This window comes from Balaenoptera borealis (genome assembly GCF_965194805.1).
Source record: "Balaenoptera borealis genome assembly, chromosome: 16".
Taxonomy (NCBI): Eukaryota; Metazoa; Chordata; class Mammalia; order Artiodactyla; family Balaenopteridae; genus Balaenoptera; species Balaenoptera borealis.
The window spans coordinates 85,828,631-85,842,670 of NC_138872.1; the positions used below are offsets into that span (position 1 = coordinate 85,828,631).

The 14,040-nt window shown below is 59.9% G+C and overlaps 1 protein-coding gene across 9 annotated transcripts in view; it reads right to left on the bottom strand.

Annotated features, from left to right (window-relative positions):
* Nucleotides 1-14,040, bottom strand: part of SDK1 (sidekick cell adhesion molecule 1) — an 829,158-nt gene that overhangs the window by 39,250 nt on the left and 775,868 nt on the right. For 8 of the 9 annotated variants that reach the window (XM_082362848.1, XM_082362847.1, XM_082362845.1 and 5 more), the window contains 3 exons: nt 4,275-4,390; nt 2,088-2,274; nt 237-374 (listed from right to left, as the gene is read on the bottom strand). In XM_082362848.1, the coding sequence (XP_082218974.1) occupies nt 237-374; nt 2,088-2,274; nt 4,275-4,390 (441 nt within the window). The remainder of the gene's footprint in view (nt 1-236; nt 375-2,087; nt 2,275-4,274; nt 4,391-14,040) is intronic. The other variant, XM_082362846.1, reaches the window with a different exon arrangement.

A 14,040-nucleotide genomic window follows, 5' to 3' on the forward strand; every position in this document is an offset into this window, starting at 1 on the left:
CGAGGGAAGCGTCCGGGCCCCGTTGCCCACGTGGCTCCAGCTCGTGGCACCCAGGGTGGGACGAGCACTGAGATCCCAGGCGCAGCAGGAGAGGCGGGTCTTGGGTGATAAAGAGGCCGGGTCAGGGGCCCGGCGGAGAGGGCCGTGTGGAACCCCGGACGCGCTCAGCCGGTTCACCCGCCCCTCCCGGCGCCGCGCCGGGTAGACAGTGGGTGTCACGCAGCCGGGAGGCTTACCTTGGACAGGCGCTAAGGGCTCGTACACCACTCGGTAGCCCTGCAGGACGCCATTGGCTGCCGTGGGCTCCCCCCACGAAACGTTCAGCGTGGTGGAGGTTACTTCCGAGAATGCCAGAAAGCTGGGGGTCCCGGGAGCTGGAGGACAGGACAGAGAGGACGCTCGCCGAAGCCCCTTTACGTCACCTACGTACGTGTCTGCGCCTCCGCGCGGAATACAGATCTTATTAGACGGTGTCTTCAACTTAGTGCAGTCTCAATGCCGTGGATGAAGAGGAGATTTATTGATCATCTCCGAACTTCCCAGGGTCAACCAGAAACTCACACCCTCCCAAGAAGAGGAGAGAAAACGGCAGTGTTTAAACACAAAGGAGCCTGAGAGATGCAATGGCAAAGGCATAAAAACGAATAATGGATGGAAACAGAAAATGAAGTGCAGACAGCGCCATCTTCTAGCACCTGCTGGAGGCTTCCACGGGCTCCAGTCCTGCTCCTCTGGGGAGGGGTGGGCTCTACCCTCCCCTCCTGGGGGGCCTCCGAGGACACCCCCGCACACTGGTCCTCATCTGACAGCCCACAGGCGCCCGGCCACCTCACTGTCCCCCTTGGTCTGGAGGTGGGGGAGCTCACACGCCACCCTGAGCTGGAAGAAGCTCCTGGCAGATGCAGAGGCAGGCTGTGGGGCCAGGGAGGACGCCGACCCCGCCCGCGGCTCCCGTCTGCCTGGGCCCCGTGGGAGGGCCGGGTGGGTGCTGGCACCCAGAGCTGCCCCTACCCCGGTGGGCACTGACGCCCCCCTAGCTGGGTTCCCCTCCGTGCTCAGAAATGCCCACTGAATCGGCCCCCACTTGCCCCCTTCCGTCCTCCCCCGTCCTTGGGGGCCCTTTGGCCCTGTGACCTGCCAGGCCCACAGCGTCCGAGGGCCTCCACCTCCTACCCTCAGCCTCACAGGTCCGCCCAGACCCTTCCCGCTCAGAGGCCACAGACAGCCCCTCCCGGGCTGCTGGACGGGCCCCGAGGACGCAGCCCCTGCAATCCGGTCATGGGCATCTCACAGGGGGCCTGACGCTCAGCAGGCCCTGTTCCCGGGAAGGCTGAACCCACAGAAGTCTGGGGAGCCCTGAGCCGGTGGGTCTGTGTCCCAAGGGCTCCCTAACTTACATTGCCAGCCTTCCACTCCCTGCATCTCAAGAAGGCCCCAGAGCTCCCGGGACCCAGGACCCAGCCGCCGTTCCCTCGGGAAGCCTGGTCAGCCTCAGGAAGCGCCCCAAACCGCCAGGGACTCTGAGAGTCACCAGGAGAGTGAGTGAGCGGCTCAGAACGCACCCCAGATGGGGAGAGGGGGCCACAGGCAGTGTGACCCCCGGCAGGGCAGCCCGGACCCGCCCTAGGACCCGCGCGGGGCGTGTGTCTGAGAGACAGCCTGCCAGCTGCTTCCAGGGGTCTCTGTGGCCCAGAGGCCCGGGGGGCCGACACTGCGGCCTGGGCTCAGCACGTCAGCACACAAGGAGCTCCCCCTGCCCCAGGCTCTGGATCCTGAGAGAACCCCCCGGGGGCCTGGAGTAAGTCCTGCCGGTGACAGACGAGGCCCTGTGCAGATGGAAGGCCGGCCCCCCACCGCCCCGCGCTGCTCACACTGGTGAACGTTTACGGGGCAGCTCCACGCAGCAGGCCTGGGCTGGGCGCTGGGGACACCACGTGAATCGGACCCAGAAATTCCCAGCTACGCGGGATCTGGCTCACAGGACAGGCAGAGCGGAGCGCCGAGGGAATGGAGAGGGCGGGTCGGGGAACAGCTGCAGGGCAGGGGGGTGACCCAGGCTGCTGAAAGGAAACACACTGTCCTCCTACCGGCCTGGTGGGTACGGCCCTGCCGGGGGTCACTCCTGGGCCCGTCTCCAGCGGCGTTGAAGGCCGAGATGCTGACCAGGTACTGGGTATGGCTGGTGAGGTTCTTCAGCTTCGCCGTGGTCTCGGGCCGGAACAGCACCCGCATCTTCTCCGTCCCGTTCTGGCTGTCCGCCTCCCAGTAGTAGATCTGCCAGAAAGAGCCAGAGGCTGGAGGCCAGCGTGGGGGGGGAGGGGTGGCGCCCCCTCTGTTTCTCAGCCTGGGGACAGGTGGCCACTATGCCAGAGGGGACCTGAGTGCTCCCGGGGGCCGAGCTGTGCTCTGCAGAGTCGGGGGTGGCTGAGGCCAGGCCAGGGTGGACGGGGCCTGAGGATGGAGGTGGCATTTCGGTGGCATCTCCTTCGGCTGCCAGGAAAGTGCCTTTTCTCTCACAGGGCTGGCTGTGGGGGCCCTGCCCCCTCCCCCCAAGCTTCTGGACAGCAGGGAGACCCATCTACCCACTGCTCCAGCCTGTGGGTAGAACAAGCCCCCAGCTTCTACCCTATGCTCCCACATTTTCTTTTAAGGCTGAGATCGAAGGCTTGGATCAATGTGACCCAATACTCTGGATGTTAAAACAGCCAAAAATAACGTGGAGAAGAACCACGTAGGGCTCAGCCCTGTTGGAGCAGCCCTTGTTTCTCCTGGGTTCCGTTTCTCCTCGTCTAGTTTTTAATGCACTCGTGGGCGAACATGATGCCGCGCACAAAGGTTTGCTCGGGTCATCAGAACTGCTCCCCTAGACAGCTGGCCGGGTCATCAGAACTGCTCCCCTAGACAGCTGGCCAGGTCATCAGAACTGCTCCCCTAGACAGCTGGCCAGGTCATCAGAACTGCTCCCCTAGACAGCTGGCCAGGTCATCAGAACTGCTCCCCTAGACAGCTGGCCGAGGACCACTGCCCAAGCCAGTGCCAGCCAGGCCACCCAAAGACAACCCCAATCCACGGATCCACCTCGGCTCTGTGGGCCTACAAGAGGCCAGGCCGTGAGAGCCGCTGGCCCACGCACAGAGCAGCCGAGGCTGCCAGGCTGCGCGGGGCCCGGGGCCTGCTTTCCCGCGCCCGCACGCCTGGCCAGGCCGGAGCGGAGCTGGCGGGTGAGCCTCGCTATATCCACCTGCAAGACGCAGTTCGGCTTCTGCTCTCTGAACTGACCAGATGAGACGCTCTGCTTGAACAGGCCTTACTAACCTGAGATCAATATCCAAGTTCAATGTCTCTATCATTAGGAAATTAGGAAACATGTTTTGGACATACATAAATAGCACCTTGTCTCCGGACTCAGGGGACTTTCCGTTACCTCATTAATCACTGCAGGTGCCCTGCCGTGGAGGATGGTATTTATTTTCACAAAACACCTGCAAATGTCATTTTTAAAGGGACATTTAATTGGTCCAATAGTCTTCAGGCTAGGCTAGCCCATGGAGTCTGATGAATGATCAACTTGGGCTCAACAGACCAGACAAGGAAATTCACTCTGGAGGAAGGTGGGGAATTTTCAAGGGATGGCACTTCAGGACGGTTTTAGCTGGTCTCACGGGGTCCGAGCCCCCTATGCAGGGGTGATGCTGGAGGTAGAACACTGCGGGGGGCTTCCTGCCCCACCAACTCTGTGTCACTGTTCATCACCGGATGCTCGGACTGCAACGGGCTGCTGCCTTTCTTGGATCCCACCTCTGGGATATTTAATGGGGAATCATGACAGGTCAGTGTAAGGGTTCTCAAAGTGAGGTTCCCAGGAGCACGCAAATCCTTGGGCCCCATCCTGGACCTACCGAACAAGAGACTCAGACCCAGGGCAGGGCTGGGGTGGGGGGAACTCTCTTGAGTGCTTCCCTTTTACTGTCAGCAAAGGCAGTGGAGACTCCCAGAGGGGGTGCAGGGGGAGGTCTGCGCGGGGAACTGGGCTCCGCTCTCCCAGGCCAGAGGCAAGGTCAGGCTGAGCCCATTCCAGCCGCTCGGCGATGCCCGGGGCTCTGGGGGCCGAGGGTCCGTCGGCGCGAGTCAGGACGGGAAGCAGAAGGGCAGGGTGAGCTGAGGGCGGCCAGGGTCCCAGCGGAGCCCTCGGGAGATCTGGGGATTCAGGCCGCTGACCCTGGCCCACAAGTGACCTGGAAAGAAGAGCCAAACCAAGCGAGAGCGCGCCTTGCCTTGTAGCCCTGGATGTTCCCGTTCTGGCTCTCGGGCGGCGGCGGGTCCCACGTGACCTCCAGCTGGCTGGCCGTGAGTGGGTTCACCTGCACGTGCTGCGGAGCTGTGGCCGGGGCTGCGGAGAGAGCAGCGGGGTCCGCTGAGAAGTCCCGAGACCCTGCCCTGGACCACCCAGCTTGTATGCCAGCATGACCGCAAACCCTTCTCAGAACCACGCTTTTAAATGCAGGAAATGAAATCTGGAGAATCCCAAAGAAAACCGATTATATCGAGACACGGCAGAGCTTTGGAAAACAAAGGTGTGATACAGTAACCCACGTGCTTGTGACTGAGCCCTGAAGTCGGGCTTAGAGCTGCTCTAGCGACGGCTCTGAGGTCAAGCGGGATGAGCGGAGACGGCGCAGTAACAGCCAACCTCGCCGCGACGGGGGCACACCCGGGGCCCTGCCGCTGAGAGAGTCCCAGGCCCCACTGATGCGGCACTGGTGCGTCGCCACATTCATAACCGAGGGAGATGCTAAGTTTCAGGTGGAACTCGGAGAAAATAAAGGCATTTGTGGGAGTCCCCTGGCGGCCCAGTGGTTAGGATTCTGCGCTTTCACTGCCGAGGGCCTGGGCTCGATCCCCGGTCAGGGAACTACGATCCCACAGGCCTCGCGGCCAAAAATAAATAAAGAAAGGCATCTGTGTTCCCACCACGAGTCCCGGATCCTGGGGTACGAAGCCCTGCTCCAGGTGGAGCTGACGGCTGCAGACCCGGGGCTGCCCCTCCTCGGGGACGGAGCGCAGAGGCCACAGCTCCGCGCCCCGCAGGAGGACCCGGTCCCACTCCTTCCCTCCCAACCCCGAGGGCCCCCGGGTGCTGTGTGGGTGTCAGCAGGGCCACACTGTGCAGGTCAAAGGTGAAAGGTGACTGACAGGACGCCGTGGCCGTGGCCTTGCAGGCAGCCGTGGGTAGGTTGGGAACGACGCAGAGGACGCACGTGTACATTTGGGGACATTTCTCCCCGCCGGCCGGTCTGTCCTCTGCCTCCCAGGAGCTACTCCTTCCTCCCACCTGGGTCACCCCTCCCCCGGTGAACTCCACGCTGGGCTGGACCCTGGGGCGCTCCACGGAGCTGTCGGGGACATAGCTGCAGGGGCAGGGCGCCAACCCAGCACCCTCGCCTTCCGCGGCCCCGCCTGCGGCCCGGGCGCTGCCTCTTGCCTCAAGTCTATTTAGGGCCATGAATGGAAAGGACCACACGTCAGCGTCGGAGGGAGGCAGCCCAGCTCACAGTCTCTCTGGAGAGAGGATGACCTCCTTGAGGCACCCCTCCTCCGCGTCTTCCCCTCCCTGCTTCCCCCCCCCCACCAGTGTAGAATAAAATAGTAATTAACACCCACTCAGCCTGACACCAACTATTTATTTTGTTCTAACTGTGTGGCTCCTGTATTATCGCTACCCACCCTGCCGTTAATGGAAATGTTAATAACCCACACCAGGTTGTTGTGACAGATGCTTGGCCTCATTATCAGAAATTCTTATTTACCGCTCCATTAAACAACAGAATCACACAAAAAAACAATTCAATCAAAACTAACTGGAGGAATTTTAACAGCCACATTAATAATCCACAACATAAATAAAGTTAATGTCTTCTGCCTGTTTGCCATGGGCGACTCGATCACAAAATTACTGTTGTACGATTAAAATGTGAAAGGCAAAATTGAGCACAGCCATTACCCTGGTGGTGGGTTAGGACCATCTGTGTGTGGTCGCCCCAGTGCCCCAAGTTTCCCTCTCGAAGCACAGCCAAACCCAGGGCGCACGACGGCTCTGGGGTCGACACGGGCTGGACAAAGCCTCCCTCCACCGCCACCCCTGGTCCCGTCCTGGGCGGCTGAGCCCCACGCGCTGTCTCCATGCCCCCCAGCTGTCCTACAGCACAGCCCCTTCCGGTAACAAAAATGCTGCAGGTGACAAGGACTTTTGTGATGCTAACACAGCAGGGGAGGGAGAAACCCACGTGAACACAGAGCAAAGCACGCCGGTTTCAAGACTTAATTTTTTGGCTCCTGAGATCCTCGGGGTCTCTACCCTGACGGGAGACCCTGACTTGCAGGAAGGCCGTCTGTCTACACCCCAGTGCAACCCTCTTCTGTCATGAAGGTGCTCAGTTTGGAAACCGATGGCGTGTCTGATGGGTCGTGATCCTGTTGTTCTCCACCCTCAGCATCTGTGGAGTACGGCGCCCACGAACATCAGCTCAGAGTGCTGTGTTAAAAGGCATGAAATTAGTTTTTAAAAGCACGCTGGCCCGGCCTGGCAGTCCCTGGCGTTTGCTGATACGCAGATTGCCCTCAGACAGCGCTGGAAGGTGGGTGCAGGGTTAGGGCGCAGAGCGGAGATTCTCTCCATCCGGCGTCTCGGCCCAGGCAGACGACGCTGTCCCACAGCTGTCACCCACCGGCCTTGAGCGATCGCTCCTGCCACCGCGGCCCCGGAGAGAGGGCCGGGCAGGGCGGTGATAGAGAAGCTTCCTGGACTTCTGGGGGCTCCATGCACCTGACACAGTAGTGGAATCCCAGCGATTTCTGGAATCTTCTGGGATTCTGGCTGAGCGCTGGGAGAGGCCCTGCAAAGCTGGGTGCTGTGGGCTGGACTCGGCGGGCGGGTCCCACGGAGCAGGGAGGGCAGCACTTTGTCTAGTTCGCTCGGGCCCTGGGCGGGCTTCTCTGGCCCCGACGTGGCCATCAGGCGTCAGGGACACACGGCAGCTGCCCTGACCCGGTGTAGGCTTGCTGCTGACAGGGGGGTGCTGGCTCACGGGCTCCTGGCTCTGCGTCCCGCAGACCCTGGGCGGCCCTGGGCTCATCGGGGCGCCCACGTCAAGCTTTCAGAACCTCTGCTCCAGGGAGGCAGCTGCGCAGGCAGCTGTGCGCTCAGACCACGGCAAGGAGAGGAAACGACGCCTCAAAGGCATTCGGTAAACAGCCGAGGCTGGGAGGGCAGGGGCTTGTCAGCTGCTCGGGTGGGACCGTTCACCATCCGGCCCCCGCTCGCCCGCTCACTCTGCCCCCGTGGCGCGGCGGGGGGCGCCCACCCACCCTGCAGACAGTCCCCCCCCGAGGGAGCTGCATGCCTCCCTCTGACACTGGTCTGGCCAACGACAGGGGAGCAGTAGTTACATGCAGGTCCGGCCCTTCCCAGCAGGAGCTTCCAGACCGTTCCATGGCGCCGACCTCTCCCCACACCCAGACCAGCGGGGCCTCCAGAGGGGCTGATCCCCATCTGTGTCTGGGAGCACGAGAGACGTAGCTGACCGTGAAGGACAGGGACGCAAGAGAGAAAACACACGGGTGGTGTTTCAGGCGCTGAGACTTGGGGGTGATTTGTCGCCAGACAGCAACTTCGCTGACGTTTTCCTGAATATCAACCAGGCCCTCGGCTTAGCTCGGAGGAGCGGGTGGACACAAGGATGCACAAGACAGGTTCAACAGGAGACATCATTCACAGCAGTCATAGTACCAGGTAGAATGTGAGGACAGGGTCAAAGGGCCACGAGGGGTCACCTCTGGCTGGGGGACGTGGGGTTGTTCCTGGAAACAGAACATCCAGCTGGCTCTTCAGGAATAGGGGGGATCTACCACGGGACCGTGGGCCGGGGAGGCGGGGATGGAGGAGCAGTGGAGAGCTGGGGGGCAGGGCGTCTGCCGGCGACTCGACAGACGGGCGTCCGGGGGCTGGAACTGCTGTTGAGGGACCAGGCCAGACCGTGCTCGGTTTTGACTTTCACTCTTTGTAAGCCATTGATTTATTACTTGGGTAGAGCAAGATTTTAACTGATAATCTGAGGATCATTGTTAATGTTTTAATATAATGAAATAAGTACTTCTTTATGTGATTTTAAAAAAACTGTACATTCATCAGTTCACTTTAATTACACCAACATTTCTCTGGTCAAACACTTTCTGATTTCCTGTCAAAGTGAGTAGGAAACAGAATACCCGAATGTAATTCACCTTCTCAGCAAACTTTGCCAACACATCTGTTCCCCTAAGCGGGGATAACCGGCGGGGAGGGACTCCAGGTCTGGGTAACTGTGTGCCCTCTGGGCCCCCTCGGTCCATAAAGGAGGTTTACGTGGGTGGTGGGGCTTCGGCCCCGAGGCACAAGCAGCGACTAGGCCCAGGAAGGAAGGAGGGGGCAGATCGCAAGGACCCAGGAAGAAGCCACGTCTGGGCAGGCGTGCAGCCCCCACCTCCTCCGGAAGAAGGCTGTGAGTCACTGCTGCCACCAAACGGGACGTCCAACGCCCGGTCACCAGGACGCCAGGCAGCTGTGAGCCCCGCCCGCAGGAACTCAGGTCCGAAAATGAGCATTTCCGTTGACATTACAAAGTAATTTTTAACAGAGCTTACAACAGACAAAAGTGAGATCATATCTGATAAATCTGTAACGAACATGAGGGACACACACCACCCTTCTCTCAACCGACAGCCCCCATCTCTCCAGAACCCCCAGGACTTGTGAAGACAAACACAGTGGTGCTAACGTCTGCTGTAACTCCTGGTTAACGTAGGGATCCGTCAGTGGGATGTGAACGGCGCTGACGCCGATACCGATGGTGATCCCTTCATACCAGGGGATCAGGCATCTCTTCCAAACCCTTCATCTGGGCTCACTTCATCCTCATAACCTGGGGAGGTGGGTACAAGTCACTGCCCATTACACGGACGGGAAGACTAAGGCCCAGAGAGATCCGGTAACCTGCCCGAGGTCACACACTCAGCAAGCATGTGGATTTGGCCTCGTACAAACCCAGACAGGCTGGCTCTGAGCCTCCCTCCCTCCCTCCCAGGGGAATTCCTGGGGCCGGGGCAGGGGTAGTGGGTGGGGTGGGTGGGTAGGGGGGCAGGGAATTCAGCCCCACGTGCCTGGGTTACTGGAGCAGCCCCCTCGGACCAGCACATCTCACCCCAGCTGCCGTCCTCCCCTCCGAGCTCTGATCCCCAGCCTGTCCTCCATCACCTCACTGCTGAGCCAGAAGCAAAAACAACTCCAAGGAAGCTTAGCAAGAAGAATCCGGAAACTGGTCACAAAAACTATTTTCAAAAAAATCAATGCCATGTACTCCAGGCTATAGAAACCATAGCTGGGAGGCTGTGGAAGAAGGCCTGGCTGGCGAGTTTAAGGTCTGGGCTCAGCTGGTGGGACTTGGGACTCTGTTCAATCTCTGAGCCACAGTTCCATTGTTTGTAAGATTGGAGAAAATATCAGACGTAAAGGGTTTTCGAGCTGAAATGAAATGGGTGGTGTGAGAGTAGAGCAAGGCCTGGCCAGGGGCGCGTGGTGCCCCCAAGCTCGTTCCCGAGGTGACCTCTCTGTCCAGATAATCGCCCGAGGGTTTATCTGGGCACTGGGCACATAGGACACTGCTCCTATGTGGGCTCTGTCCCTGTAGAGACGGTAGGTAATCGAATCACCATGCGCTGACACGTCTAGATGTCCGTCTCCCTGGTGGTTCCCATATGAACCAAGAGCAGCCCAGGTGTGTCACCATGGATCCTGGTCGCAGCTCCAGGGACCCCACTCTCGGTGCTCACAGCCTCACGCGATCCTTCTGACACGTAGGATATGGCAGACATGGTGGGGTGGGCAGCCTCCTGGAGGCAGGTCAGGGCGCCTGAGCCGCCCCTCCTGCTGGTGCCCCCTCCTGGCTCCTCTCACCCCCACCAGCTCCCTCTAAGGAAACCAGCCTGTATGGTGATGCGCCACAGAGAGGTGGCCAGGCGAGGACCTCGGGGAGGCCTCTGCCCATCAGCCCAGGAAACGGGGTCCTGCGCACAACCACCCGTGAGCTCAGAAAGGGGCCCTCCCTGGTCAAGCCCTTGGACAGCGCTGCAGGCCTGGCGACACCTTGTGAGAGACCCAAGGTAGAGGACCCAGCTAAGTTGAGCCTGGATTCCTGACCCACAGACTCTGCGAGGTTGCAGGTGTGTGCTGTCTGAGCAGCTACGTTGGGACAATTTGTTATGCAGCAGCAGATAACTAATACACCCCGACCAGTGTGAGCTCCTCAGGGAAAGCACCCAGCCCAAGGCCAGACTGCATGCTCTGCGCTGCCAGAGGCTGGCTGGAATTCGGTGTGGCCCCTGTTGCAAATGCAGGATTTCATGGTGTTCCAGCGAAACACCCTCTGTTAAGGTCAACATGTCCTCTTAACCAGCCCAGACCCAGCTGTGGCCTTGGCCCCATGAGTTTGCACAGGAAATCTAGGATAAACTCCTTGCCTTTTCACTGGTGGATGTCCTGGCAGAATTACAGAATTCTGGAGCAGTGCAGGAGCTTGAGTGGTTCTGATTACAGGTGCCTCGGACCAAGGACGGGGTGAGTTAACGAGGACTCTTAGCTCTGACAGAGCACGTTCACACATGTGGACAGAATTAGGGGTGCTCCAGCTGTGGACCAGGCAGCAGCAGTCCTAGGACGCCGAGCGTCCAAAGACTGTATTTTAAAAACAGTGGTTTCAATATGAAAGGAGGTGGAGGCCAGAGAGTTCCAGACTCATAAGAACAAGCATATTTTTCTTACAGATACTTCCGTGATAAAGGTTAGTGCCAAACAAATCCAGCATTTGGTTTCATCCAGCAGTGACCTTTGTTTTCCCATCATCACCACTGCTCACACCATCTTATCAGCTTAATCACTGCTATCACCGTTACGAGACGCAAAGTTAGAAGCCATTCAAGCAAACCAGCTACATTGCTCGCGACTGTTGTGGGTTTTCTTTTTTTCCTCTTTGCCTGTAGAGTGAGTTTCCTATCACGGCAAGATCCAGGTCCTGACAGACCACAACTGTATTGTAGCTGACCTGGCCCGCATAACACAATTCACGGTCCCTAATTAACCAACTGCATCCCATGCAGTTTGTATTCACAAAATTCAAGCTGTAGGGAAAGGATCTTATTCTCATTTTCCCCCTTAGAAAACTGAGGCTTAGAGGAGTTAAGTCACTTGTCCCAGGACGGACTGGATTTGAACTTGGGTCTGCCGACTCTAGGGCCCAAGCTACTTCCCCAGGGCAGAGTTGGGAAGCTTTCCATAAAGGGCCAGGCAGCATTTTAAGCTTCAAGAGACAGAAGGTTTCTGTTGCAAGAACTCAACTCTGCCTTTGTATGTAAGGGAATGGGCGTCTCAATAAAACTTTATTTACAAAAACAGGCACTGGCTAGGTTTGGCCTGAGGGCCTGGTCTGAACCCCGCTCTACTAGGGTACAGACTGGTTAACCCGTTGATTTTCCACATTTTTGAACCCCGTGTCTCTCCGCTCTGATGCTGATTCCAGAGGGGCCTTGCTCTCTAAGAGAAAAACAGCGCCCTTGGATACAGTGGCCACACCGGTGCATCCCAGGACCCCTGACCAGCTAAGCATTCCTGGAGAACCCTCTGGAAACTCTGGTGCTTGTTTTTCTCATCTGTAAAACAAAGGTGACCTTCAAGCCCCACATCTCAGGTGTGGTGGGTCTGTGAGCCAAGGCAAAGGACACAAGCGGGGGTGGAGGGGGTCTCCCTCCAATTCCCACGTCCAGGTGCCATGGAGGTCGAGCCGGAGTCGGCCAGGGTCAGAGGTCAGACCGAGACCAGGGCTGAGAAGCACCCACTCGACTTGGTGATAAGAAGCTCCAAGGGCGGAGGGGCGGGAGCTGGCAGGGTGGCCGTGGAGAGAACTGGGGTTGGGAGGAGTAGGCAGCTCCCTGGGGGTCTGAGTGCTGACTGGATACGGATTATATTGAGAAACTGTTATTAATTTTTCTGGGTGTGATAATGGCTTTGTGGTTATATACACATATTTTTGAAAGAGTTCTTTTAGAGACCCATTAAGGTATTTTTGAATAAAACGATACAAGGTTTACAAAAAAGGACATGATGTCTGAGAACAGGGGAGCAGAGAGGCAGGTGGGTGGCGAGATGGGGGAAGATGGTCACGGTGCCTGGGAGCGCACAGCCTTCTGTCTCCTAGTCCGTCTACTTCAAACTTCCTTCATTTCCCCACATTAAACAACATAAGACAAACGAAAGCAAGCAGGTTCTTTCACGAAGAGCTGGACTGGGAAGGAGAGGCAAGAGCTGGCCAGCGTCTGGGGTGAGACCTGGGCTCGGGTGGGACACGGGGTCACGGCACGTCTGGATCCCCGGCTCCGTCCGTGCTGCTGGGAGCCCAGCGGGCGATGTGAACACCCGACTCCGGGTGGCCGTCTCCCCAGCCGCCCACATGGAGACGGTGCCTCCTTGGGGTGGACGATCCAGTGTCCACTCTGCCTGCAAAGCTCAGCTGCAGCCCCGCTCCTGTTCACCCCGAGCTCTGTGACACTCAGAGGCCCACCCCGTGTGGCTTGACCCTGGATGGCCTCAGCCCCTTCCAGGACCCACGGGAGGCCATTTCCCTTCTGCCCAGAGGGCGCCCTCGTCCAGGGCAGGACTGGGGTCTCCCCGCCTTCAGGGGCCTAGCGAGGGGTGCGCTGCGAGCCACCGGTCGGGTGAACCGCGGGGTTCTCTGGAGACTCTGGCCGAGGACACGGACTCCGAATTGTGTGGCGTTTGCGATCCTTTCCAAACAAAGTGCTACGCGTTAGAATATTCCCTATAACCTTCCTACATCGATGGAAATAAAGTTAGGAATAATGTCATTTCTCTACCACTGCTTCCTGGGCTCCCGTGTCGGCTAGGAAAGGCCGGAACCCAGGCAGGGCGGCGTGGGGAGCCCGGGGGGCGTGAGAGGGATGCCCGGGTTTGGGGGAGCGGCTGACCCCACCGTGGCGGGAAGAACGCAGGGGGGGCCTGGTGCAGCCGAGGTGCTGCCGCGGGGCAGACTGGGGCGGGGCCGGGGGCTCCCACGGGCCACTCACGGGAGCACATGGTGCTTCCCTACAGACACGGGGATGCACGGAGGGGAGGAACCGGAGAAGCGACGGGATGGGGTTTGGGCCCAGGAAGGATCAGTCCAGCGGGGCGTGGAGGACGGGTGGAGGGCGGCTCCAGAGGCCCCTCGGGCTCCCGCGGGAGGGGCCTGGGGGCCAGCTCACCCCCGGGGGGCCCTGCCCCGCCCTCTGTCCCAGCACTAACGAGGCCCTGCCAGGGCCGGTCGCTTTCCCTCCTGCCCACCTCCGGGGCCGCGTCTGACTGCTCTACTGGCCTAGTCCCGGGGGCACCCCGAGTTCTCGGCGCATCTGCTCCTGGTACCCCGCCCCCACTGCGCTTGCAGAGCGCTTGAAAACCAACGCGGACGCTGGGCTCCTTGTCTCCTTCCCCACGCGGGCCCCAGAGCAGGCGTCCTGGGGTCCGGGGTGCAGGGGAGAGAGCCCGGAGAGGCGGCAAAGGCCCGAGCGGTATCTTGCTATTCTCCCCAGCACGGCGAGGGGACGGGCAAACTCTGCACCCATCCTCCACCTCCGGGCCCCGCGGCCCTGGGTCGGGTGCTGGAGACGCCCCCTCCGCGGGAGCCCCGGGTTGCGCTCCAGGCACTGGCTCCTGGGTGTGCGCGCCGAGGGGGCAGAGCCCCAGGGAGACTGGGTGATGATCTCGGAGCGTCCCCTGTTCCTCTGGGAGATGGCGACAGCGACTCCCGCCTAAGCGGTGGTGCCGACACACGCCCGGCACACGGCAGGCTGTCCCCTGGCCGCTCCACCCGGCGATGGCCCGGGTACGAGTCCACGCCCCTACCCGCACGCAGCACCGCCGCTGAGCCCGCAGGTGAGGCTGGCCACTGAAACGGAGAGCAC